This window comes from Rhinolophus ferrumequinum, chromosome 6 (assembly GCF_004115265.2).
Source record: "Rhinolophus ferrumequinum isolate MPI-CBG mRhiFer1 chromosome 6, mRhiFer1_v1.p, whole genome shotgun sequence".
Classification (NCBI taxonomy): Eukaryota; Metazoa; Chordata; class Mammalia; order Chiroptera; family Rhinolophidae; genus Rhinolophus; species Rhinolophus ferrumequinum.
In genome coordinates this window covers 72229175-72255630 of record NC_046289.1, presented here as the reverse complement: position 1 = coordinate 72255630, position 26456 = coordinate 72229175, and the positions used below count along the sequence as shown (strand labels likewise).

Here is a 26456-nt window from a genome sequence, read left to right as displayed (position 1 = left end):
TGTGGTCTTAAGTTGTATCTTAAGTAACCGGGAACCTTTGAAAGTTTCTAAACAGGGAACTGATTTGGCCAGACTGTGTTTTAGGAAATTAATTTGGTAGCAGATTGGAGTAGTAAGGGGAGAGATCAGTTATGAGGCGCTTACACAAGCAACTGCATAAATAAAGAGAATGGCAGCAGAAATAGAAGAGTCAGATATGTGAATCCTGATTTTGCCATATAATTTCATAGTTGAATCACCCAACTCTCTAAGCCTCAGTTTTCTCCTCTGTACAACAGGAGGGCTGACTTGATATGATCGCTTAAATCTTTGCCAGCTCCAAAATCTGTGATACATTGTAAAAGTCAGTGGAACTTGGCAAATGATTGAATGGTGGATACCGGAGGAGGTTTGAGAGACACCTTTGAGGTTTTGAGCCTGAGTGAATGGGAAAACAGTATTGCTGTTTATTGGGTGTTCCTAGCAATAGTGGTAAGGCTAGGATATTTAAAAATAGATCTGCCAAGTCGGTCTTCCTTGTTTGTGTCCTAGAGTACAGAAAGTAGGGTTTCATTGCTGAGGATGGTTACATTTTCAGGGGAAACTAGTGGTCAGGAGGCAAGCAACTTTCAATAACAATTTACTTTGGGAGGGGCGTTAAGCTTGCACATCACCGTTCTGAGATTGACTAGCCTCCTTGGGAAGTAGAGTGGTCTCAAGTGGCACTGCAAAGGGGACACTGGCCAATCTGTCAAAGGGGTTGAGTTTCTTTCAACAGAAACGAGATGGGGGCGGGAGACCAGGTTTGGGGGTGAGGAGTGGGTGTGTGTTTTGGAGGGGAGGAGGCTGGGACTTATTAGAGGGCCCCTGGGGTTAGATTACTTTCTAGAAAGAGATACTGCTGCCCAAGGGTTGGAGTGTCCAAAATGCAAGCCAGCATTTTGGATTGTGGCAGAAAGAGTGTTTTATCTTTTAAGAGTGAAAGGCCCCCATATTCCAGCAACTGGGCTGACTCACTCCCATGATGGAGGGAAGATTTGGCCCTTTTAATGGGTAAGGGAATAAGGTATAGTCACTACACGCAGAGGGGTTGACAGAGCTGCTTGCAGGCAGGGGATTCAGGGAAGCAGAGTTGACCTAGTGTAGAACCCTCCCTCCCGAGTTTATGCTTTGCGGTGTGCAGAATACAGTGTAGGTGGTAGGGAATTTCATCCCTAGGACTAGTTTCCCGCAGCATGAGACCGTTCCTCTGGCCAGGCCCCTTTTTTTTCAAGCAAGCTGCAGGCTTCGCCTCGGCCCTAGAAACCGGATAGGCCTCTCCGTGCGCTCTCAACCTAACCCGCGGTGGCGGGGGAGGGGGAAGCTCTCCCAAGTCCCACCCTTTGCGCTGTTTTGCGTGTTTGCGCTTCCTGTGAGTGGCAGTGGAGTTTAGCCAATGAAGACGCGGGGCGGGCAGGAGCATCAAGTTGGGTTGCGCAGGAGGAGGGGGAACTGGTGCTGGAGAGACAGCAAGAGGGGCGAACCGGCCCCCCACGCCGCTGCAGGTAAAGGTACCTCTGTTCCCCCAGTGGAATGAGGCACAGCTCCTTTTCTCCTCCAGAGCTTGTCCGGCCTTCCAGCCTATAGCTTCCGCCCTAACATTGCTCGGACCCAGGCATCTACACCCCACCTTCCCCCCGCATCTTCCCCGTCTTGGCCATCCCCACTCTGGAGGGCACCCCGCTAGCTCCTTCCCTCAAGTGCATGTACCTCATCTCCATTTGTGGGTTCCAGTTGCCAGAAATACCCCGCCTCTGCCGTATGGGCCTTACTGGCACCAACCCCGGCAGTATGAGCAGGTAATGTACCCGGGTCCCCGCCACCCCCACCCCCAGTCGCATTTCACTGTTCATTAACCCCTGACTTCCTTACCTTCCCCTTTCTCTTCTCTCATGTGAATATGTCATTTCTGTAGTTTCTCCTGTATTCCCTGAACATTCGTACATGTTTTTAGCTTTCACAGTTGCCTGTCTTGCGTTTCCTGTTTATTCAGGACACACTTTAACCAGCCACGTTTGCCCCCAAATATCCGTAACCCTGGTTGAGGTGTGAGTGCTTTTTCCTTAAGTTAATTGGGGAAACAAAACAGAGTGGCCACATTTAGCAGTGAGAATGGTGAAGACAGAGGAAATGGCTTAGGATCCCGATCTTGAAATCTCTTGAGTGGCTCCAAGTTTAAAGCTCCATTTCTTATGGTCTGTGTCCTTCCATTCCGATCCCTTACTGACCCTAAATTGTGATTACATTCACCTTGGGCGTTTATTTCCCAGCTACAGTACAGTTTTTAAATCCTTTTCTTTTAAAATTATGTTGGTGATTTTAGTTTTAGGCCTTCTGATTATTTTATTTTCAAGTGATTTCTCAATTAAGCTGTGCCCATCTTGAGTTTCAATAATGGTGTATATGTTTGTCTGCAGCTGATCCTGTAGAAAGGATACAGTTTCCAATAACAAGATCTATACTTTGAAGTCAAATAGTTCTTTTCTGAGTCTTTGAGCATTTAGAGGTTAAGCTGGCATGGGTAGTGCTTTGTTAAAATGCATATTATAAAAAAGTGGTCAGCATTTGTCGATATGGCATTCGTTCATTATCTTCTAAGAGGATGGGCAATACAGAGAAATTGTTTAAGCGGAGAATGGATGTCTGCAGTTCAGTTTCTATAATTTTATCTATTAGGCAACCTGGACTGATCTCTGTTGCAGTGTTTCTCATCCATCATAAACAATAACTATGATAACTCCCTTTTGAGAGACCATAAGAAATCTCACTCTGCCACAGAGGTGTTGATAACCCTTCCAAGCCAGGCATGCTTCTTCTTTCTCTCCTCTCCCAATTGGTTTTCATACATCCTCACCAGCCAAGAAGATTTTGTCCAGTTTTACTGAATATAAATAACCTAAACAATGAAACGTGTTTTCCCTTTCCACTTAATAAATATAAAATGATAACATTGAATACACATTTTCAAACTATACCATATAGCTTCCATCCACCATTGAGAATCACTTCTTTGTTAAAAGGTTTGGGGAGATTGATATAGAAAAGTATCGAGCAGAAATAAAAGTCCTTTATGATCGGACAGACAAGTTGTTATTGAAATGTGGAAGGGTGAGGAGACATGTAAAATAAAAACAGGAGAGTTTGGACGCTAGATTTCAAGAAAAACCCACAAACACCCACGAAGAACTATATTAAAGGTGATAAAGCTGCAGAACAGCAGTTTATACTTATATCAAGGGAAGGAAGTAGTTAGCCCTTTAAGAAGGAGGTGAGGTGAAGGGCTATTATATAAAGCATTTCTTAGTGTTAACTGGCTTGGTGTTTGGAGAATATAGGTGTATGGTCTTGGATTTTAACCTTAACTGACTAGTTTGTGCCTTTTCTGCCCAACTCCTACCCCTCAGAATTCCTGTCATTAGTCTAGTCATTAGGAATTATTGAAAGTGATTAATTGAAACCATTCAACTCTGTCTTTTTTTTTTAGCATACACATGTGTTTCTTTTTGGGGCAATGGTAACTAGACTGGCTTTTTATTTTCAATATGGTAAAAGCCTGGTATGACTTCTTTATCTAGACAGTTGTTTTACTTGAGGTATCCAGGTGTTTCATGCATTTGAACGCTTAACACCTATTTTTACTACCAGGGTTTGAACCATAGAAATAGAATTCAGGGGGTAGATGAGCTTGGTAGGATAGGCCAGATATGGGTACAGCCAGAACGACCCATAAGTAGGAATTGAAGGGGCCGGGGGTGTGGGGGAATGAAGAAAGTTGGAGGTATGTTGGGAGGGGTTTAATCTTTTGAGAGTCAAGGGCAACTTAAAGATGGGAGTTAGAAAAGAAGCAGGAGACCAGGATTAAAAAATATGTGCAAAAATGGATTAGGTCAGTAGAAGAAGTGAGTTGATGGGGTCGGACTGAGAAGCAGTGAAACTTGGTAGTGGGGCATTAAGTCAGTGGTGACATTTTTATTTTTATTTATTTAAATGATTATCTTTTTTTAAAAATTTTTTATTGGGGAATATTGGGCAACAGTGTGTTTCTCCAGGGCCCATCAGCTTCAAGTCATTGTCCTTCAGTCTAGTTGTGGAGGGCGCAGCTCAGCTCTAAGTCCAGTTGTCATTTTGAATCTTTAGTTGCAGGGGGTGCAGCCCACCATCCCATGTGGGAATTGAACCAGCAACCCTGTTGTTAAGAGCTTGCGCTCTAACCAACTGAGCTACCTGGCCGCCCCCAGTGGTGACATTTTTAAATTATTGGGCCCACATTGAACCAGGAGAAGCAGAAATTTGGCCCCCAAATTGGGAAGGGAAATAAATGATAAATACATTGATCTTTAGAAACATACTTGAGACGTAGGTAGGTGAGGAAATATTTCAGAAACTATTAGCCTTGTTTCTCCCATTAAAAAATAAGATCTTTTTCTGTCTGAGATTGGGCTGCTATTGAGGGAAGGAAGAGCATTTGGATGAATAAATAGCAAGGAGTTGTGGAAAGGACAGAACACCCCATGAAAGACAAGGCGGGTTATAAACTATTATCAGCATAAACTAGTTACTGGAAACTTTCACTGTAGTTTTTATACGACACCTGTTAGATATTTAGTGTAACTTCTCTTCGATATTTAGTGTAACTTCTCTTCGATATTTAAGTGTAACTTCTCTGACAGTGAATAGGAGATGAAAGATAACAGGTAGCGAAATAAGCACATAACTAGAAAAAAGCTGATGATAGTGTTGAAGAAATTTATAAAATTACTGAGTCAATTTTCATTAAATCAAGAAACTGATAACTTTTCTGATTGCCATTTTGAGTAACTTTGGGGCAGGTTATTAGACAGGAGAGGCTAGAATGAGCTGGAGGAATAGTTTAGCCAGGAGCGGGAAGTGATAGGCAGCCTGGGTGAGACGTGAAGGGTGTACAATTACTGAAGGAAGGAAGATCTGGTTTAACATTGAGGGAGACACCATGTATACTTCATAATTTTGACTGATGTGCCAACTATTGATGAGTCTGTTCTATTTATCTATGTCTGAGTTTCTGGGATATTTAACCACATTACTATATTGTTTTATAAGGATAAGTAGAATGGGTTAAGGAAGGGAAGAAATAGTTTGGGTGTTGTGTGGAAAACATGCCTTCTTTACTCGAGTCTACAGTGTGTCACTGACAAATTTCTTCTCTGGTGCCTTCTAAAAATTAGGAGAAATGGTCTTGTCAATTAAGGCTTTTCTGGATTGTCAAATATTGACATCATATACAAAGACGTATACAACTTTTTTTATATAGTCTAGTTATCGGTGATGTACTTACAATTCCTTGTCTTGGTTTTTACTTTTTCTAGCACTTTCATGAACTTGAAGCCTCAGACATGGCTTTAGTAAACATAGTTCAGTTACTTGTAGAAGAGATTTTCAAGATGGGAAGCTTTCTACTGTCTCATCTTAGAATCAGGGAATACCGTTTAGTTTCTGTGAGGCCTGAATGGTTTCATTCTAGATACTGCAAGCAAATATGTTAATTCATTAAGTATTTTTTGAGTAGGTATTGTATATGTGATATCCTGCTGTTTCTTTAGGGATTCACAGATAGATGAGATGTGGTCCCCGTCATCCAGGAACTTTGTGTCTCTTGGGGAAAGAGGAGCTGAGCCACCTTGCAGGATTATGCAGGCTGTGCATTGAATATACTCATTATTGTCATTGATAATATGATTAATATGACAATTTTCCAGCAGATGGCAGACAGGCATCTTGAGGAGCAGGCAGCTTTTTATAATTTACATGAAGGAACCAGTTGGGCCTTCAGAGGATATGGACAAGAGACTCATCATTTTAGTAAAATATTAAATATAAGTGCTTTCAATAAGGTGCAAACAGTGCTGTGGTATTTAAAAAAGAAGAAGGGACCAAGTCATCACAAATTACTCTATTGTTGAAGGGGCAGTTTCAGGGCTCACCTTACGGAGCAGAAGACGTTTGAGGGTGGGAAAGATCTCAGCTGGGAGAGATGTTTGGGAAGGTGGGTGTTCCAGGCAGAAGCTAATAGCATAATGGGCAAAGACCTGCAGACAGGAATCACGTTAAGGCAACTGTAGTCTAATTGGACTGGAATATAAGAAACGATGAGAGAAAGTTGGAAATATAAAACTAGAACTGAAATGTAGAATTCTTTGAATCTCTTGCAAAGGAAGTTTTTGATCTTAAATATGGGAAAGGGAGGAGGGGATTCAGAACAGAAATACTATGTATGGATTAATTGATATGTTACCTAGAATAAAGTTTATGAAACTTCCCAGGTAAAATTATACTATAAGCTTAGCAAGGTTGTACTATGAGCTTGGTTAAAGGTGTTGTTTTTGCCAGTAGTAAGTAAAAAGGGTCTAAAATACAAGGAAAATTTATAAAATACAATATATCCAGAAACCTTTATCTACAGTTATTGAAATGCTGCTGATATTGCTCAGTTCTGTGAACTTAAGAGTCCTAAATAGAAGGTGAATGACTATTAAATTTCCCGATCTTTAACCAAAAATGGTAATTGTAAAAAGAAATGGACAGAGACAGCTGAATGATCTTGACAGAAGTTTCAAAGTGTGTAGGTGTACGCGTAAGAGTCCAAAAAGGGGGTTGATTGATTTTATTTATTTATTGTTTAGTTTCAGTTTTGAAGCAAAATGTGGGTGTTATTTCTGCTTCATCTCTGTCCTCAGATTATCTCGTATTTCCCTATTCTCTTACTATTTTGACATGATTTGATGTTAAGGGTAGTATCTAAGAAGGAGAAATTGTCTGAGGTCACCTACTTTGCTTATTTTTAATTTGTCTTCCCACAACAGGAGTTCCACCATCTTCCTCTGAAGACCTAGCCATCTTGCTCCATGAAGGTCAGGACAATCTGACATGCACTTGTTTCTTGCCTCTTTACCTGAAGAGTAGTCTTCTTCCATTGTGTACATTTTTTTCTTAATAGGGGAGGGGAGGGGAGAGCCAGTACCCCCCCTCCCCTTCCCTCCCTAGACCTTGGGGAAGTACCCTCCATTGCTTTCCCAAGATGGCAGACCCCATCATGGATCTGTTTGATGACCCAAATTTATTTGGCCTGGACTCTCTGACTGATGACAGCTTCAACCAAGTCACACAAGACCCCATTGAGGAAGCCCTTGGACTGCCAAGCTCTCTGGACTCCTTGGACCAGATGAACCAGGATGGTGGAGGTGGTGATGTGGGGAATCCATCAGCAAGTGACCTGGTCCCCCCACCAGAGGATACAGCCCCCACAGAACTTCCCAAAGAATCAACAGCTCCAGCTCCAGAATCTTTAACCTTGCATGATTATACCACTCAGCCCGTCAGCCAGGAGCAGCCAGCCCAACCTGTCTTACAGACACCGACGCCAACATCAGGCCGTTTGCAGGTCTCCAAGAGCCAGGAGATCCTGAGCCAAGGGAATCCTTTCATGGGTGTCTCTGCCACAGCTGTGGCCTCCGGCAGTGCTGGAGGGCAGCCGCCTCAGTCAGCCCCTAAGATTGTTATCCTTAAAGCCCCACCAAGCTCCTCAGTCACTGGTGCCCACGTGGCACAAATTCAGGCCCAAGGTATCACCAGCACAGCTCAGCCCCTGGTGGCTGGCACAGCCAATGGTGGAAAAGTCACTTTTACCAAAGTGCTAACCGGCACTCCCCTTCGACCAGGTGTTTCCATTGTCTCTGGTAATACAGTGTTGGCCGCCAAGGTCCCTGGGAACCAGGCTACTGTCCAGCGCATTGTCCAGCCCAGCCGACCTGTAAAGCAGCTGGTCCTACAGCCAGTTAAGGGTTCAGCTCCTGCTGGAAACCCTGGGGCCACAGGGCCCCCACTGAAGCCTGCAGTTACACTGACCTCTACACCTACCCAGGTGACTTGAGTGAAAGGGGGAGGTGAATTTTGGTTTAGTAAAGGGCCCGGCAACTGTGATAGAGAACGCACACGAGAGCTAGCTCTAGGAAATCCTGTTTCAATTCCATGTTTGCTTTTTATCAGTTAGTGTTGACAGCCTCGTACTTACTACTTATCCGGTGGAAGCAGTTAGTGTTAACATATTTTTTGAGCTCTTACTACATGTTTACACTACCTAGCTGGTGCCGAACAGGACAGCGACAGCCCCTCTTCTTACAGAGCTCGCAGTCTGCTAGGAAAAGACATTTAGACAAGAATTCACCATAATGTATGAAATAAAGTTTTGTGAGAAATATAGGATCCTATGGGAACAAGAATCATCCTTGCAAAAATATTTGTAAGACTTACAGAAGCTATGTGTATCTTTTCCCTGTTCTTATTGATAAGATTGTCCTCCTACTTTGCCAGTGAAAAGGCTAATTTCTGTTGTAAGAAAGTAGAGGCTCTAGCCTCTGAATAGAGGACCAAAGAGGTTGGGCGGGGAGCGGCAGTATTAAGATAGTAGAACCAGTATAAAGAAGCTATGAGGAGGCAGGTTTCAGTTCAGTATAAAGATGTTTGTTCTGATAGATTTCCAAAAAAATAGAATGATTGCCTTAGAAGATAGCCTCGCATCAGTTTTTCAAAAATAGTCTAATATCCACTGGGCAGAAGTGTTGCAGAGAAGACTATCAGGACAGATGGGAGGATGAATAAAGTGAATTGTACTGTCTTCTCACCCTCAGTTTTTATGATTCTAGGATGAGGAAAACTGGTGTAAATATTTAAGTGTATACCATTCTTTAATGTTATACTTCTTGCAATTTCCTTTCTTTAGGGTGAATCGAAACGCATCACCCTGGTCCTCCAGCAGCCACAGTCTGGAGGTCCCCAAGGACACCGGCATGTCGTGCTAGGGAGTCTACCAGGCAAGATAGTGTTACAGGGCAACCAGCTGGCAGCCCTCACTCAAGCCAAGAATGCCCAGGGGCAGCCCGCCAAAGTAGTAACTATCCAGCTGCAGGTGCAGCAGCCACAGCAGAAAATCCAGATTGTACCACAGCCTCCATCATCACAGCCGCAGCCCCAGCAGCCACCCTCAGCACAGCCAGTGACTCTCTCCTCTGTGCAGCAGGCTCAGATAATGGGACCAGGACAGAGCCCGGGACAAAGACTTTCAGTTCCGCTGAAGGTGGTGCTGCAGCCACAGGTGAGACTGACACTGTTAGGAAGGAAAACAGACCTCTCAGTCCCTCGCTGTTTCCCTCCACACCACTCATGGTGAATGTGGGGCCAGTCTAAAGTGATACGTCTGAACTGAGATGTAGCCTTTTCTTTCTTTCACCCATGGAAACCTGGTTTTAATTATATCATGAAAATATTTGAGGGTTATTGTTGGGTTTGGGATCACAGATGAGTATTTGTATTTGAACAGTTTCATTTACAATCTTTTCCTAATCTTGTGAAATAAAAATGGTTTGAAATACCCTCTCATTTGAAAGATAAATAGTCTTAAAGAGGTCAAGTGATTATCAATCCGCCCACCCCCCAGGCAGATAAAGGTAGGACAAGAGTGGAATTTAAATTTTTTTATTTTTAGCCCAGAAACCAGTATGGCTATATTGTTTGAAATTTTTCTGGCACAGTGGAGATGGGTTTTGATATTAGGAGCATGGCTAAAGGATTAATTTGGCACAATTCTTGCCTTTTCTTAGCCCCTTCCCACCAAAAACCTTGTGTTTTTTTTTAATGTGTTTAGGTTCAGTGAGACCTGGTCTGAGCCTGGTTCTTGAGGAATTAGAAAACTAAAGTTTCTTGCCTTCCTGCTTCAGAGCTGGGTTTTATTTAGACCTTTTAACTTACAAGCATGTTGAAATTTTAGCGTCTTTATTTCTGCAGGCTGGCTCTTCCCAAGGGGCCTCTTCTGGGCTTTCCGTAGTTAAAGTCCTAAGTGCCAGTGAAGTGGCAGCTCTGTCCTCACCAGCCAGCTCTGCTCCTCATGCTGGGGGCAAGACAGGAATGGAGGAAAACCGTAGGCTGGAGCACCAGAAGAAGCAAGAGAAAGCCAATCGGATTGTAGCAGAAGCCATTGCCAGGGCTCGTGCCCGGGGTGAGCAGAACATACCTCGAGTCCTGAATGAGGATGAGTTGCCCAGTGTTCGGCCTGAGGAGGAAGGTGAAAAGAAACGTCGGAAAAAGAGCAGTGGGGAGAGACTCAAGGAAGAAAAGCCAAAGAAGAGCAAAACATCTGGTACCTCCAAAACCAAGGGCAAGAGTAAACTGAAGTGAGTACCACCCTTTCCTATTCTGCTGGGACATTTGAGGGCAGTGCACTCATTTTAAATTAGTGTTGAGAGGAATACTTGTATTTAGTAGTAAGCAACATAGTTCAAGGTGATCTATCTGTCAGAGGAGATAAGGCCTTTTCTTTTCTGTCCAATGCTTATATGATTTGTTTAAACAGAGATTTGCAAATTTGCATATTTTGGAAGAGAAACACTAAGGCACAGGAAAGATCATTCTGTTGGGGATTATATTTAAAAGCTGTGACTGTTTTTATATGGTTTTCCTGATTTGGTCTCACTGTAGTGTGAAAGATTTCTCAGTACCCTCCTGCGACCCACATCAGTAAAAGAGAGCTGCTGGAGACATAGCTGCTCTGTTCTTGCATCTCATATGTGAATTAAAGAAGATTTCAGCAACCACTGTTAGTCTAAGCAGCTTGGACAGAACTATGGCTTACCACATAATTCCTGTCACAATTGAGTGTCCTCTCTTTCCTTTTCAGTTCTTATAGCATCACTCCTTTCTCCCTAGTTTCCACTGCCTGGGATTCTTCAGGCTTTGTGGTACTTATTTGTACAGGATTTTTCAGCTTTTTTTTTAAAAAAGGGTTCATATCTATTGTCTTATTTGATCCTCAACAACTGTCAGGCCAGGTATTCTCATTGTTTACAAATAAAGAAACTAATGCCCAACTGGGGCTAAAACAAGACCTTGTAATTCTTAGCCCGGTATTCATTCTGCTATGTTATGCTACCTTCCTTCAGGTATTTGTGAATACAGTGATAACAAGAATTTGTCAAATCTGGTGTAAAGGTCAGCCAATGGTTTAGAAACCCCAATATCTTTTTTTTTCCCCAAGCACCCTATTCAATAGGTCTGTGTCCCAGAAACTGAAGATCTAGACACTTCTGTCTAGAAGCTTCATCTGTTCTGGTTTAGTTTAATTATACTTTCTTACTCCTAAGTTATCCTTGCCCTCGTTGAAAATGATTTTGTTTTTTCCATTTTAGCACCATCACTCCTGTGGTGGGTAAGAAGAGAAAGCGCAATACCTCCTCTGATAATTCAGATGTGGAAGTTATGCCTGCACAATCACCCCGGGAAGATGAAGAAAGCAGCATTCAGGTAAAAGGATCCCTAAAGAATTTAGTAGAAAAATCTTGTTTAATTTTGACAAACCAGGGTTAGATACTGAGAATCTTTAAGCCTATGCACATTTCAACAGTTTTTCTAAATAAGAGGTAGGACATGGTCATGGTAATATCTTTTAAATTTTTATCTTTCTAGGCAAAAAACATATTACTATAAAAATAGCAATACTCATTTCTGCAACTCTAGTATTTCAAAAACTGAGCAAATATGAAATCATGCTACATGATTATTATGGTTATATCAGTACTTTGGTATCTCTTAGGATTATTCGTCTATCCCTTTTGCCTTACCTTTTCTGCACTTCAGCGTTCTGCAGTGGGGGTGCTTAAGCACAGTATTTTTTCCTACCTTTTGAAGATGAGAGACATTGGAAGAGAATAAAAGAAGTCGGAACAGAAAAACTTTAGTTCTCTGTCTCTGATTGTTGCCTTAGGGTCCAGTTTCTTTGGCTCCAGTTTCCAACTATAGAAAAAACCTGGTATTTCGATTCAGGAGACCCATAGTTCTTCTAAGTAGCTCCATGAACCTGGCACATTTGTTTAACTTAGCTTTGTCTGAATTCCTCATCTGTAAACAAACCTTAAGTGCCTCTCTAGTTATTAATATTTATAAATGCCTCCTTTCTTAATATACATTCAATACATTGACATATTGATGCTTGGGTTCTTATGGGGGAAATTAACCTGTAAGAATAGCTAAGACATTTTTGGAAAGGAAAATGAGGCAGAAACTAGATTTAACAGACATGAAATAATAATTACTAAGAGTTTACAGTTAGAGAAGAAATAAAAATAAAAGATAATAAAGTCTAGAAATAGATTCATATAGTTATGAGAATTTAGGATATGAATTAAAATGCCATTTTAAATTAATGGAGAGAAAAATTATTTAATAAATTATGTCAGGACAACTGGCTACGCACTTAGGAAAAAATAAATAAAGCTGGATAAAACTGGATTTTTGTGGCACTCCTTAAACAAAAACAAATTCTAGGTTAATTGAAAGTCTAAATACAAGAATTGAAATCATGAACTTTATATAAGTCATGAATTTTTTTATAGTTATCAAGTGGGGTAGATCTTTCTAAGGAGGGCATTAAATTCAGAAGTCATAAAGGGAAAGATTGATATATATTTGGCTGTATAAATTATGCATATATAACAAAAAAATATACACAGTATAGTGGTTAAGAGAAAATTTTGCTCTGGAGCAAAATTTCCTGGGTTCTCATCGTAACTCTGCTATTTACTAACCTTGTCACTTCAGGCAAGTTTGCTTAACCTCTTGGTGCCTTAATTTCCTCATCTCTAAAGTGCAGATAATACCTACCAAGAAGAGTTGCTAGGAAGATTGAATGTACACATTTATAAAGCACATAGAACAGTACTGAGCTCATGCTAAGAGAGCATAACAAGAGTTATATATATGTTAAATAAATGGTTAAATGAAGTATTTGTTAAATAATCAAAAAACAAACTGAAGGCAATCTATAATACAAGAATTACAAAGATTAGTAAAATTTAAAAAGTTGTGTGTTAGTTTGATAGGGCTGCTATAATAAAATACTACAGACGGGTGGCTTAAACAGTGGAAATTTATTTTCTCACAGTTCTGAAAGCTAGAAATCCAAGATTAAGGGGTCAGCTGTTTGGTTACCTCTGAGACTTCTCTCCTTGGCTTGCAGATGGCCACCTTCTCTCTGTATCCTCAGATGGTCTTTCCTCTGCATACATCTCTGGTGTGTTTCTGTGTGTCCAAATTTCCTCTTCTTATAAAGACACTAATCAAATTGAATGAGGGTCCACCCCAACAGTGTCATTTTACGTAATCACCTCTTTAAAGTCCCTGTCTCTAAATACAGTTGCATTCTGAGGTGCTAGAGGTTAGGGCTTCAACATAAGAATTTTGGGAGATACACTTCAGCTCATAAAAAGTGGTAATACCAGTGTTGGCAATGGAGTTAAGGAACGGGCACTTTATACATAGTTGATGGGACTGTTGAGACAATCTTTTTGGCAAGTCAGTCTGTGACAAAATTTAAAATGTTAATACTTTTCGATGCAATGATTCTATACCCAGGAAACTACTTTATGAATATATTCTCAAAAGTATGCAGTGATGTATGTATTACAGCAATAATTGCAATAGCAGAAATATTCAAAAATTAAATGTCCTTTGGTGGAGAAATAGTTAAATAAAATTATGAAAATCCATGTAGACTACTACGTGGCAATTAAAAATAATGAAATAGAGTAGGGTGTGCTAATGTGGAAAACTCCACATTAAGTGAAAAAGCTAGGTGTAGAATAGTATATATAATACAGGCATACCTCGTTTTACTGCTTTGCTTTGTTGCAGTTTGCTTTGTTGCACTTTGCAGATATTGCATTTTTCACAAATTGAAGGCAAGAGCCTCCATTAGCAAAAAGGTTATGACTTCCTGAAGGCTCAGATGATGGTTAGCATTTTGTAGCAATAAAGTATTTTTTAATTAAGGTATGTACATTGTTTGTTTGTTTTTAAGACATAATGCCATTGCACAGTTAATAAACTACAGAATAGTGTAAACATAACTTTTATATGCACTGGGAAACCATAAAATTTGTGTGACTTGCTTTTTTTATGATATTTGCTTTATTGTGGTGGTTTGGAACCAAACCCACAGTATCTCCAAGGTATGCTTGTATCTCTTTAATAACTTTTAAAGAGAGAGACAGAGAATAATACATACATGTATATGCATCCATTTTTTCCCCCCTGGAAATTTTTAATATATGAGGTGGGATCATAAAATATGGTGAATGTTTACATTAAAAAAAATTATTACAAAAGACACATTACCATTAATCCCCCTCAAAATACTCCCTCTCGCTTCGAACACACTTACCCATTGTTCTTACCGCTTTCGGAAGCAGTTCTGGAAGTCCTCTTTTGTGAATGTCTTTAGTTGCGCTGTCGTTGCTGCCTCGATGTCCTAAATAGTTTTGACTTTGGGAAAGAGCCAGAAGTTGCACGATGCCCGATCTGGTCAATAAGGTGGGTGAGGACACACAGTAATATGTTTATTTGTCAGAAATTGCCATATGCCAGCAGTGATATGTGACACAGAGCCTTTCCATAGTGATCACAAAATACAGTGAATGCTGCTGCAGAGTGCCATCATCCAAGGGCAGGGATCTTCGATACAGGAAGTGGCACATAGAACCTTAGGAACTGTGTGACAAGTTTCAACTTGTTCGGTGCTGTCAGTTGGGTGTGAGCTGCAGTTGAGAGAAGGTGTGTTTTAAAGTGTGCCATAAATCATTCTCCATCATGATAATGCTTCGTTTTACACATCGCTTCTGCTATACAGCAGTTTCTGTCAAATAAAAACATAACAGGGTGTCCTCATCCACCTTATTCACTGGATCTGGCACTGTGCAACTTCTGGCTCTTCCCCAAAGTCAGAATGATTCAGAACATAGAAGCAGCCACAACAGCGCAACTAAAGGCACTCACGAAAGAGGACTTCTAGAACTGCTTCGGAAAGTGGCAAGAACGATGGGATAAGTGTTTTCGAAGTGAGGCAGAGTGTTTTGAGGGGATTAATGGCATTGTGTCCTTTACTGTAATAAATTTGTTTTTATTTAAACATTCACCTATTGTTTGATCACACTTCATATATCTTTGAGGCAAGGGGTTGAAGAATAAGTGGTCATGATTACTGTACTTTCATTTTTTGTTCTTTGGAATTGTGAGGCTTTATTTTAACCTCCTGACCACCATTTTCCATTTTGTTTTTTAGTCTAAAAGATATATATATAAAATAATAGCAATGCAAAAAAGTACACACTATGATAGTCTCCTAATCTAGGTCCCAACTTCATAGTCCTCTCTGCAACATCAAATTCTCTTCCCCAATTTTTTTGTGTGTATATTTCCAGAAATATTCTTTACTTTTATGAGCACTCTACTTCTACTTCCACTTAGTATTCTGTAGTTACTCTTCTGTACTGTGCTTTTATTTCCCTAACAATACATCTTAGAGGTTGTTCTTTATCAGAAAACATAAATCCAGCCCATTCTTCCCTCCACTCTCATTTAATTATGAAAATTTTGAAACGTATACAGAAGTAGAGAGGTTGTTTAATGACGTTTCATGTTCCGTCACCCCAGGACGTTCCCTTATACCCTGGTCCAGACAATCTACCCCCTCCTCCCATGGGTAATCATTGTTCTGATTTCTGTTACCATGGGTTAACTTAGCCTGTTCTTGAACTTCATGTAAATGATTCATATAGTATGTAGTCTTGAATCTCACTTCTTTTAGTATAATGTTTTTGAGATTGATTCATGTTGTTGAATATATCAGTTCATTCTTTTTTTTCTTGAGAAATATTTTGTGAATTACCGCAATGTTTATCCATTTTCCTATTGATAGATATTTGGGTCATTTCCAATTTGGAGCTATTATGAATAAGGCTGCCATGAACAGCCTTAGTACATGTATTTTGTGAATATAGGTTTTCATATCTCATAACTAAATACCCAGGAATGGAATTGATAGACTGTAAGGTAGTTAAACATATGAACATAATTTTATAAGAATTTGCCAGCTCCCAAAGTGATTGTATTGTTTTACACTTCCACCAGTAATAAGAGTTCCAGTTCCACATCTTCAACATTTGGCATTGTTAATGCACCCCATTCTTTTTTAAATAATAGCTCTATAATCTATTTTTTGACTATGTCATGATTTGTTTAACCAATCCCCTGTTGCTAGGCATTTAGATTTTCTCTGGTCTTCTACCAGAAGTAATGTTGCAGAGATTTGTACACACGTGCAAATTTATCTCTGTAGGATAATATCTTTGAAGTAGAATTGCTGGATCAAAGGGTATTGTCACATATTCTTCTATAGGGGTCATGCCCATGTGTACTCTCACCAATAGTGTATGAGTTCCTGTTTCAGATATTTGATCGAACTTGCTGATTTTTGCCATCTGTTATGTGCAGAAAACTAGTATCTCAGTTTATTTTATTTTATTGTAATTATTTTATTATGAGTGTAACTATTTTATCATGAGCATCTTTTTACATTTAACAGCCATTTATGATTTTTTTCTGTGAACTGTCTATTCATGTTATTTGTCCATGTTTCTATTGTGTTATTGATCTTTTCCGGTTCAAAAAAACTCTTTATTCTTAGGAAATATATCATATAGCATTTCCCCTCAGTTTATTATTTGTCTCAACTTTGTTTATAATGGATTATATTATACACAAATTTTTTTCAAGGTGAAATTGATCAATTATTAGAAACACCTTTCCTACTCCTGGATTATTAAAAATAGTTCGTATTTTCTTTTAGAAATGTTATACCTCTATTTTAATTTTATATCTTTGATCCTTTTATAGTTTTATTTCATTCATCTTCTAGATGGCTAGCCATTTGTTTTCAGTCTCATTTATAGACTGTCTACTTTTTCCTTACTGATTAGAAGGGCTATTTTTATCATGTTCTAAATCCACATAAGTATTTTAGTGTATATTTGGACACTATTTCATTGACCTGTTTATCTCTCCTTGGAGAGATACCACGCTGTGTTAATTAGTGTAGCTTTATATTGTCCTTAATATCTGGTAAGGCCCAGTATTTTTCATATTTTTCCTGGTTATTCTTGGATATGTATTTCTCCATTTGAATTTTAGAATCAGCTTTGCAAATTAAAAAGTTTTATTTGGTTTTGTAGAATGTATATAATTAGGGAGAATTAAGTCTTCTTATTCCAGAACAGTATACATTAGTTTTTATTCAGGTCTTTTCTATGTCCTTCTACAGTGTTTTAAAGTTTTCTTCATATAGATTTTATATATTTCTTACTAAATTTAATCCTTTAGATACTCTCTTTGTCTTCATAAATATAATAGATTTTTTTCATTGTATTTTCTGGTTGAGTCTATATAGAATGCTATTAAGTATTAAAGTAATTAAAAAATGTTTTTCTTGAGCATTTGTGATCTTGCTTCCTTGCATATGTCATCAGTTTGCTCAAATAAACTCATAAAAATTCAAAAAAAATATTTTACTCAGACACTTGAAAGAATGAGGTAGGTTTAAAATGTATCAATATGGAAAATACCTCCAAGAAATACTAACTAAAAAAGTAAGCAGCAAAATGCTACATATAGTCTGATTCTATCTATTTAAAAAAAAACAACTTGAGAACTAAAAGAAACGAAATTAGAAACAAAGTATTCTTGCTCCTTTGCACTTCAGGGTTGCTTCTGGTGTGGAGTTCATTACACCCTGCAGGCTGAGAGTCTTGTTTCATTTCCTAGAGCTTCTTGCCAGTAATACCGTGTTTTCTTTCAGATAGATTCTGGTTCTTTGATAAAACAATTCAGCAAATTAATACATAGTCAGTACATAGAATAAAGTACATGGTTTGACATTATATAGTTTGATAAATAAGCTCTCTCCTTTTAGTTTAATTTTTTTCATGGGGATTTTTGGAGTAAAATCTAAGTATATGACAACAGGCAGATTGTTTTAAAGGGCTTCTCTTTGAGAGACTATGCAGTTATGTTAAACATTTTTGCCTTTACAGAAGAGACGCTCAAACCGTCAAGTTAAGCGAAAAAAATATACAGAGGACCTGGATATAAAGATCACAGATGATGAAGAAGAAGAAGAAGTGGATGTAACTGGTCCAATAAAAACTGAGCCTATCCTCCCTGAACCAGTGCAGGAACCCGATGGCGAGACTTTGCCTTCCATGCAGTTCTTTGTGGTAAGCTGAGAACTTAGGCAATTTGAGAGGTTCATCCTGCTGCTCACAATCTCTGTTGACTGACTGCATCTTTTGCTACAGGAGAATCCCAGTGAAGAAGATGCAGCCATTGTAGACAAAGTGCTTTCTATGAGGATTGTGAAGAAGGAGGTGAGGACGCTATATAATTTTTAAAATTAAATGTGTCAGGTGACATTGATTAATAACATTATAGAAGTTTCAGATATATAATTTTATAATACATCATCTGTGTGTTGCATTGTGTGCTCACCACGCAAAGTCTAGTCTCCTTCCATCACCATGTATTTGATCCCCTTTACCCTCTTCAACCTCTCCCTATCCCACTCCCCCTCTGGTAACCACCATACTGTTGTCTGTGTCTGTGAATTTTATTTGTATGTTTTGCTTATTCGTTTGTTGCTTTTTGTTTTATATCCCACATGTAAGTGAAATCACATGGTTCTTGTCCTTTTCCATCTGACATATTTTGCTTAGCATGATAATCTTGAGATGCATTCATGTTGTCACAAATAGAAGCCTCTACCTTTATGTCAGCCTATAATACTACATTCTCAGGCTTTCTTTAATGAACACCTTTGGATGTCAGATTATATTGTTACAGTGTAGTTATGAGAGATGATGGAAGAAAGTTAGCTAGAAAATAGAAACTGTCTTATTGCCAGTCTTTTGCTTATCTGTTTAAAATGGGTAAAGGCTTATTTTCTTCAGTTATCAGGCCTTTAGTATTGAAGACCAAATTAGTTTTTTAACCCCAGTCAATAATATATTCTGGGAGCATTGGTATGATGTGCTACCATATATGGTTAAAATGAAAGGTTCTTTGATAAATTAAGTGTTAGTAACTGGAATTTCTTTCTTCTCAGCTTCCTTCCGGACAGTATACTGAAGCAGAAGAATTCTTTGTCAAGTACAAGAACTAGTATGTGATCTGTGCAAAAAGCTTTTCACCCCAAACTCCACAGGGTTGTAAAAAGTTCTCCTGTATAGTCTATCCTGGGGGGGAATGTGTCTTTTTTTAATAGTCTCCTAGCACAAATTGTTGTTTTCAGTGAAGAAAATGGCTACTCAGAGAGAAGTTCAGGAATTGATATGACTCTTACTATTCCCCTGCAGGAAGGTGGGGTAAGGGTGGTTCCTGATAAAATTCCTTGTGACCCTCTATGCCTTACTCTAACATTAAGACCTTGATACTCAAAAGTGTGATCTGTGAACCAGCAGAATTAGCATTGTTTGGATACTTGTTAGAAATGTGAACTTTTAAGCCCACCCTAGATCAGGTGGTTTGCGTGCAAATTCAAGTTTAAGAATCACTGATCTACGAGACTATCTCCCCCTTTAAGCATGTTTATGTCTGCTGGCTAATCCCCAAATCTCAAACACTAGCCTACTAATTCCCCTTTCTTACATGATGACTGACTGTTTCCATCCTCTTCAGCTCCTATCTGCATTGTGAGTGGGCTACCATCTCCCAACTAGAGAAGGACAAGAGGATCCATCAAAAACTAAAGCGCTTCAAAACGAAAATGGCTCAGATGAGACACTTCTTCCATGAGGTAATTAAGAATAGGTATTGTCTGTTTCATAGAAGCATAAATTTCTGGAGTTACCAGCCTTGACTGATTCTTCAGAAGACTTACAATTGCTTTGTGTGTGTATGTATATCATTGGACTTTTCCTTAATTGCTCCATGCTTAATTTTGCCAGGTCAAAATATGGTCTTTCTATAAATTACAGGATATTTTGATATTGACTTGCTCAGTACTCATGAAGTATCTTCAAAACAGATGATGAACTGGCCTCTGGTCCGCTCGTAATGTCAGTCTTAGCAGTCGATGGTATCTGTAGCCATAAGCAAAGCTGTCATTAAGAGAACATTTCTTTTCTCAAATTTCTAATCCAGCATAACTAGAAATAGTGATTAATGAGCTTAGTGAGCTTAATAGTGATTAATGAAACACTGGATTTGTTTCCCATATCCCGTGTTACTACTAAACACTGGAGCATGCACAAAGGTCTTTTCAGCCATATTTTAGCTCGCTATTTTGCTTTGGAAGCTTTATGTACATAACCCTTTGCCAAACTGGGATTTTTCATCTTTATTTTATATAGAGTGCTAAGTGCCTTGAGAAGAAGGATTATTTTTCACAGCTTCTTAGAGCTAACGAGGAAAAAGTCTAGTGAAAAAGATTGAGAGAAGGAATAATGTGTATGTAGCTTCAGCAAAAACAAAAACAAAAAAAAACCAGTTCTGGCTTAATACATTTGATAAAGCTAACTTTATACCACTAGGTTTGCCAATTAATTATTTTCCATATTACCTAGAGAGGGCAAGTAGGGCCATGTAGGTCTTCTAGTTTCTTTTTAAATGAAAATAATGATAATTGGGTTTTGTTTTCATCTGTGTTCTTTTAAAGCCTAATCTGTGAAATGTATAATGAAACTGTAATGCCATTCCAGCTGGTATTAGATGTACAATTTGTGATGACCATTGAACCAAGCTCTAGTAACTTATGCCAATTAAGTCTGCCTTTCTAGGTTGGCATTTAACCAAATTAGCCATTCATTTATTCATCATTTATTATGTGCTAGTCACTATGGTAAACAAACCACACAAGGTCTGTGTGGTTTACAACTCACTGTATGATTGGGGAGAGAGAAATTAAAAAATAATTCAAACTGTGATAAGTGCCAGGAAAGAAGGAGCACAAAGAGACATAAGAAGGAAAAAAAGCCTACATTACTTTGGATAGTTAGGGAAGACTTCTCTGAGAATTGAATTTTGAATAGGAGTTAACAAGAGTATGAACACAAGTATATATTTATAGCATCCTTGGAATGGGAAACATGTGAGGGCCTTGAGAAAGAACAAGCAACTGAAAGAACGAGCAAAAGACAGTGCAATTGATGGACAATAGAAAGTGAATGGCAATGAGATCAGAAATTTAGGCAAGCAGGTGCTTATAGATAGTTTGGTTTTAGTTTTGTTTTTATTCTAAGTGTAAAAGGAAGCCATTGAACTATTTAAAATAGGTCAAAAGACAATCCAATTTTCACTTCTAAAAGATCACCTAGACTTTCGAGGATGGATTAGAGAAGAGTAACAAAAGTAAAGTGAACAGTAAGGAGGCAGTTTTCTAGATGAAAAATTATGGGTTAGATTGGAGTGCTTTTAGTGGATAGAGACAATGGATAGATTTGAATTTATTTTAAAGTAAAATTGACAGGGCTTGGTGTGATGATTTATACAGATGAGTTTCTGGTCTGAGTAAATGAGTTGAGGTGGGATCATTTATTGAAGTATGGAAGATTTTAGAAGCAACCAATTGGGGAAAAATCAAGAATTTAGATTACACAGTGTTAAAGTCCCTTAATATATGTCTAGTATGCGGATTGGTATATAGATCTGGATTTTTCAGGGTGCCATTAAAATTTGGAATTTATCAGCATATAAATAGTTATCAAAGACTTAATGGATAAAGTCACCTGTGGGGAAAGTTCTATATTTTCTAATAGTTCTATACTTTCTTATAGAAAGTTCTTTAATAAGAGAATGGATGTGAGCCCAGAACCAATCTTTAAGGAATTCTCCCAAATTTAGAGTTCCTGGTGAAGGAGAAAAAATTTTATGCCAGAGTGGAAGAAAGATTAGGAAAAAGATATGTCAGAAAAACAAAGGGAAAAAAGTGTTTTAGGAAGAAAGGGGTTTTTCCTTAAGGTTTCTTTGTGATCGCTCTTTGGAGTGTTGGATTTTTTATCTTGGTATATCACCCAACGCTGGATACCAGTGACTCAGAAGAAAAGAGCCAGTGAAGGTGATTGAGAGTTGGCCAAAACAAAAAACAAACCCAAAAGAAAGGGGGAAGAGGGCCACCAAGAGAGTATGCTGTCCCACAAAAGCCAAGAGAAGGAAAGTGCTTTAAGGAGAAAATGATGAATTATTGAATATTATGTAACGGTAAAGTAATAAGGTACAGAAATGTTTCCATTGTATTTGGCAATTTGGAGATCGTTAATGATCTCCAAATTGCCAAATACCCAACTCCAGTTTAGTTGTGTGATGGAAGTGGAACGAAGAGTGAAGTGGATTGGACAAGTGAAGGAGGTGATGGAATGGGGATAGCATATATTTAAAACTCTTGGAAAGTTTGAGTATGGAGCAGTACAGAAAAATAGTTGCAGGAGTATGTAGAGTCAAGGGAGGTGTCTTTTAAGATGTGAAATAGGAGAGCATATTTGTGTGTTTATGGGGATGATCCAGTAGAGAAAGATTCCTAAGAAGACGAGAAGGGATGGAATCCAGAGCATATGTGGAGAGAATGAAGGGTCTCTGTTATAACAGGAGAAGAGGCACTTTCTCTGGTAACAGATGAGATGTGTGCAGATGCAGGTAGTTTGTACGATTTGATATGACAATGTGGAACTTTCTTCTGATGGCTTCTGTTTTCTTAATACATTTTGAAGTAAGGTCATCACCTAAAGGTGGGATGGAGGGTGGGTTTACTGGACAGTGATCTTTTGATCTTATTGTTGGGTTTCGTAACTCCTCTAGGACGAAGAGCCCTTCAATCCGGACTATGTGGAGGTGGACAGGATATTGGATGAGTCTCACAGCGTTGACAAGGACAATGGGGAGGTAAGTTGGTTCGTGGAGGAGCGTGAAAAGTCACTGGTAGATTTCTGCTGGAGCTGCTTGCCCCCTCTTTATTTTTCAGATATGACTGAAAAATCCCTTGGACCGAAAAGGTATTTTTGATTTTTTTCTGAGGGCTCCTTAAAATGATACTGGCAAGGTAAGGGAGTAGGGAAAGAGGCTAAAAGGAAAGATTCCCATAAAGTTAAACATGTGGGAGCTATATTTATAAGTACTGGGAACTATGCTTCCAAGTACTCATTCGCCTTGGTCTCATTGTCTTCGATGTTATATGGGAGACCCTTGACATTCACTTGGAGGTGAGACATGGGGAGAAGGAAAGGGGTACTTCACAAATCTCCATACTTAATGAATATAAAAATACTTGTACGGACTCATAGCTTTCTCAGTGTTGTTGAGTTATTTATTCTTACCATCAGTTAAATGCATTTTCATTTGTTATTAAAATAGATCTACTGTATTTGAATATGTACTTTTAAACAGATAGTGGAGTCCCACTCCCACAGATTCATATTCAGTAGATCTAGGGTGGGACCCAGAGATCTGTATTTTTTAGTTCTCCAAGCGGTTCTCATGTATAGCTTGATTTGGGAATCATTGCACTAAAGCTTTCTTAGATTGGGGAGTAGATTTTAAATATGCTAAAACACTTGCTGGTTCAGCTTCATAAATCACTTTTTTCATTTTCCAAGTAAGAGTCATATAGATCTAAGCCACCAGTACATTCACCATTCTGTCATTTAAATTTATTTCAAACTTACTTAGGCTGTGACTCACCATTTCCTTAGAACTCTTCACTGTCTTTTCACTTTTACTAGTACTTGTTGGTTTAGCTTTGCAGGGCCATATTTTATAAAGTTTTTTTATTTTTTATTTTTTATGGATTTCTTTTTATTTATTTTTTAAATTAAAGTTTATTGGGGTGACAATTGTTAGTAAAGTTACATAAAATTCAGGTATACAATTCTGTATTACATCCTCTATAAATCACATTGTGTGTTCTCCACCCAGAGTCAGTTCTCCTTCCATCACCATATATTTGATCCCCTTTACCCTCATCTACCACCCCCTGCCCCCTACCTTCTGGTAACCACTAAACTGTTGTCTGTGTCTGTGAGTTTCTGTTTCTCATGTGCTTGTCTTGTTCTTTTGTTTTTGGTTTATATACCACATATCAGTGAAATCATATAGTTTCTGCTTTTTCTTATTTTGCTTAGCATTATAATCTCAAGATCCATCTATGTTGTCACAAATGGTCCTATTTCATCTTTTCTTACCGCTGAATAGTATTCCATTGTGTATATATACCACAACTTCTTTATCCATTCATCTATCAAAGGACGTTATGGTTGTTTTCCATGTCTTGGCCACCGGAAACAAAGCTGCAATGAACATTGGCGCACACGTGTCTTTATGGATAAATGTTTTCAGATTTTTTGGGTAGATACCCAGGAGAGGGATTGCTGGGTCATATGGTAAATCTATGCGTAATTTTTTGAGGAACCTCCACACTGCTTTCCATAGTGCATATTTTGTAAAGTTTTTATCACTTCTGACTCACTACTTACACAATGACAGGTAGAAAACAACAGAACCTTGTTAAGATGTCAGTGCTGGGTAGTGAACTAGGCTCTCTCACGAGCTAAGTGATTTGGTCCCAAACATCATCATTATCAGACCTAAGAGTCAGTTTTCCCCCTGTAAAATCCAAAGTTTTTTTTACTCCATTTTGTAAGCCTTCAGGGTCACTAAGATAGTAGAACCATAGATGTCCAAGGCCTATTCCAATTCCATATGTCTTCAAATCTTAACAAGCATGCCTCAGATAACATATATTCTGCTTTCGAGTTAGGGTGGTTGTTATTGTTTGTTGTTCATTTGTGGGAGATGAGTGGGGAATGGACCAGTTATTAGTCAGGACAGGTTAGTTACTGTAAAATTTTCGTTATTTTAAGGATCTCGGGCTTGCTTTCTGCCACCATACTTACTTACCCTTCCAAAAGTAATTGTACTTTGATTAGACCCCTTTGGAATATTTTGCAATTGGCATGACAGATTAAAATATTTTAGTGTGCTGGTATTGTAATTTATGCTCCCAATATTGGATAATAACATTCTTGTACCTATTTTATCTTTCTCTAAAATGAGTTTAATTTGTCATCCTTTTTACATAACCTGATAGTGGAAATAAATATAATAGGTATTAATGTCCTTGGAAAAGTAAGTTATAATGTTGTATATGTGTGACCTGGACCAGTGGCTTTATGTACAAAGTGACTTGAGTCACTACAATAAAGAAAAAGATACAAGAGCAACTAGATTTTAGGGAGTTCTTTTTTTTTTTTTTTTTTTTTTTTAACGATTTTATTGGGGAAGGGGAACAAGACTTTATTGGGGAACAGTGTGTACTTCCAGGCCTTTTTTCCAAGTCAAGTCGTTGTCCTTTCAGTCTTAGTTGTGGAGGGCGCAGCTCAGCTCCAGGTCCAGTTGCCGTTTCTGGTTGCACAGGGCACAGCCCACCATTCCTTGTGGGACTCAAAGAATTGAACTGGCAACCTTGTGGTTGAGAGCCCCTGCTCCAACCAACTGAGCCATCCGAGAGGCAGCTCAGCTTAAGGTGCCGTGTTCAATCTTAGTTGCAGGGGGCGGAGCCCACCATCCCTTCCGGGACTCGAGGAGTTGAACCGGCAACCTTGTGGTTGAGAACCGGCAGCCTTCGGAGTTAGGAGCACGGAGCTCTAACCGCCTGAGCCACTGGGCCAGCCCCGTCTAGGGATTTCTTGATCTGTGACTCTGCAGACTTCTTGCTGGCTGTTTTAAGGGGTATTCTATAAACTGAGAATTAGAGACTCTTGTTGATTACACTAGGCCCAGTGTAACCCTTCTTGCTTCACTCAAGACAAAACTGGAAATGCAGTTCGTGCATTGCTCATATGTGGGTAGTGAGAATAGGAGCCATTTACCATTCATTGGTCACTGCCCCTTCCCTTGCAGTAGAATGCCTACAGAGAGCCTAGTACCATAGATGGAGCTTCAGCATTTCTCCTTCGTTTTCACTCTTGTTACCTCTCTTCAGTGACACCTCTCGAAGTTATCTCCTAACTTCCTGAGGCTCACAAGGAAATCTCTTTACCACCATATGACTGCTCTCTGAAGTAGCATTTGCACTCAAAGCTCCAGGAGCTCAGAACTCAGTGATTTCATCCCTGCTCTGCTCCTATGGGTTTAACCTGTTCCTTACTTGTAAAAGTAGCCTGGCTTCCACTGTATCAAATTCAGTGCCAGGAGAGGAGTATGAAACAGCTATCTGTATCTTTTAATTTCTACCTAATTCAATACAATACAGGAAAATAGATTTTTTTTTTTTTGCACCTGCTTGGTTGATGAGCATAATGTATCAGTACTTACTGTTCTAGAAACTACTGGTTAGAAATTTCACTTTTGGAACAGATTCTGAAAAATTGCCTAGAAAAGTGATCAAAATCATGAATAGCATAGGGCATCAGTAGGTGAAACTACGGTTGGCATTTTCAGCCTCACTTTTCAGCACCTTTTTAGGTATTGACATTCTGTGATCTGATTCTTTAGTCAAATTCTTATTTTTTAACCACAGTAGAGAACACAGAATCAGTTTATAA

At 38.9% G+C, this 26456-nt stretch overlaps 1 protein-coding gene across 6 annotated transcripts in view; it reads left to right on the top strand.

Moving 5' to 3' along the window:
- CHD8 (chromodomain helicase DNA binding protein 8) overlaps positions 1-26456 on the top strand; it is a 57786-nt gene that overhangs the window by 11385 nt on the left and 19945 nt on the right. For 2 of the 6 annotated variants that reach the window (XM_033108920.1, XM_033108921.1), the window contains exons 1-10: positions 1451-1523; positions 6858-6905; positions 8774-9145; positions 9835-10220; positions 11232-11346; positions 17964-18146; positions 18228-18296; positions 19031-19086; positions 19603-19720; positions 22717-22800. In XM_033108920.1, the coding sequence (XP_032964811.1) occupies positions 6900-6905; positions 8774-9145; positions 9835-10220; positions 11232-11346; positions 17964-18146; positions 18228-18296; positions 19031-19086; positions 19603-19720; positions 22717-22800 (1389 nt within the window). In that variant the 5' untranslated portion in view covers positions 1451-1523; positions 6858-6899. Of the gene's footprint in view, positions 1-1450; positions 1524-6857; positions 7916-8773; positions 9146-9834; positions 10221-11231; positions 11347-17963; positions 18147-18227; positions 18297-19030; positions 19087-19602; positions 19721-22716; positions 22801-26456 lie in introns of those variants that run through there. The other 4 variants (XR_004423257.1, XM_033108918.1, XM_033108919.1 and 1 more) reach the window with 3 other exon arrangements.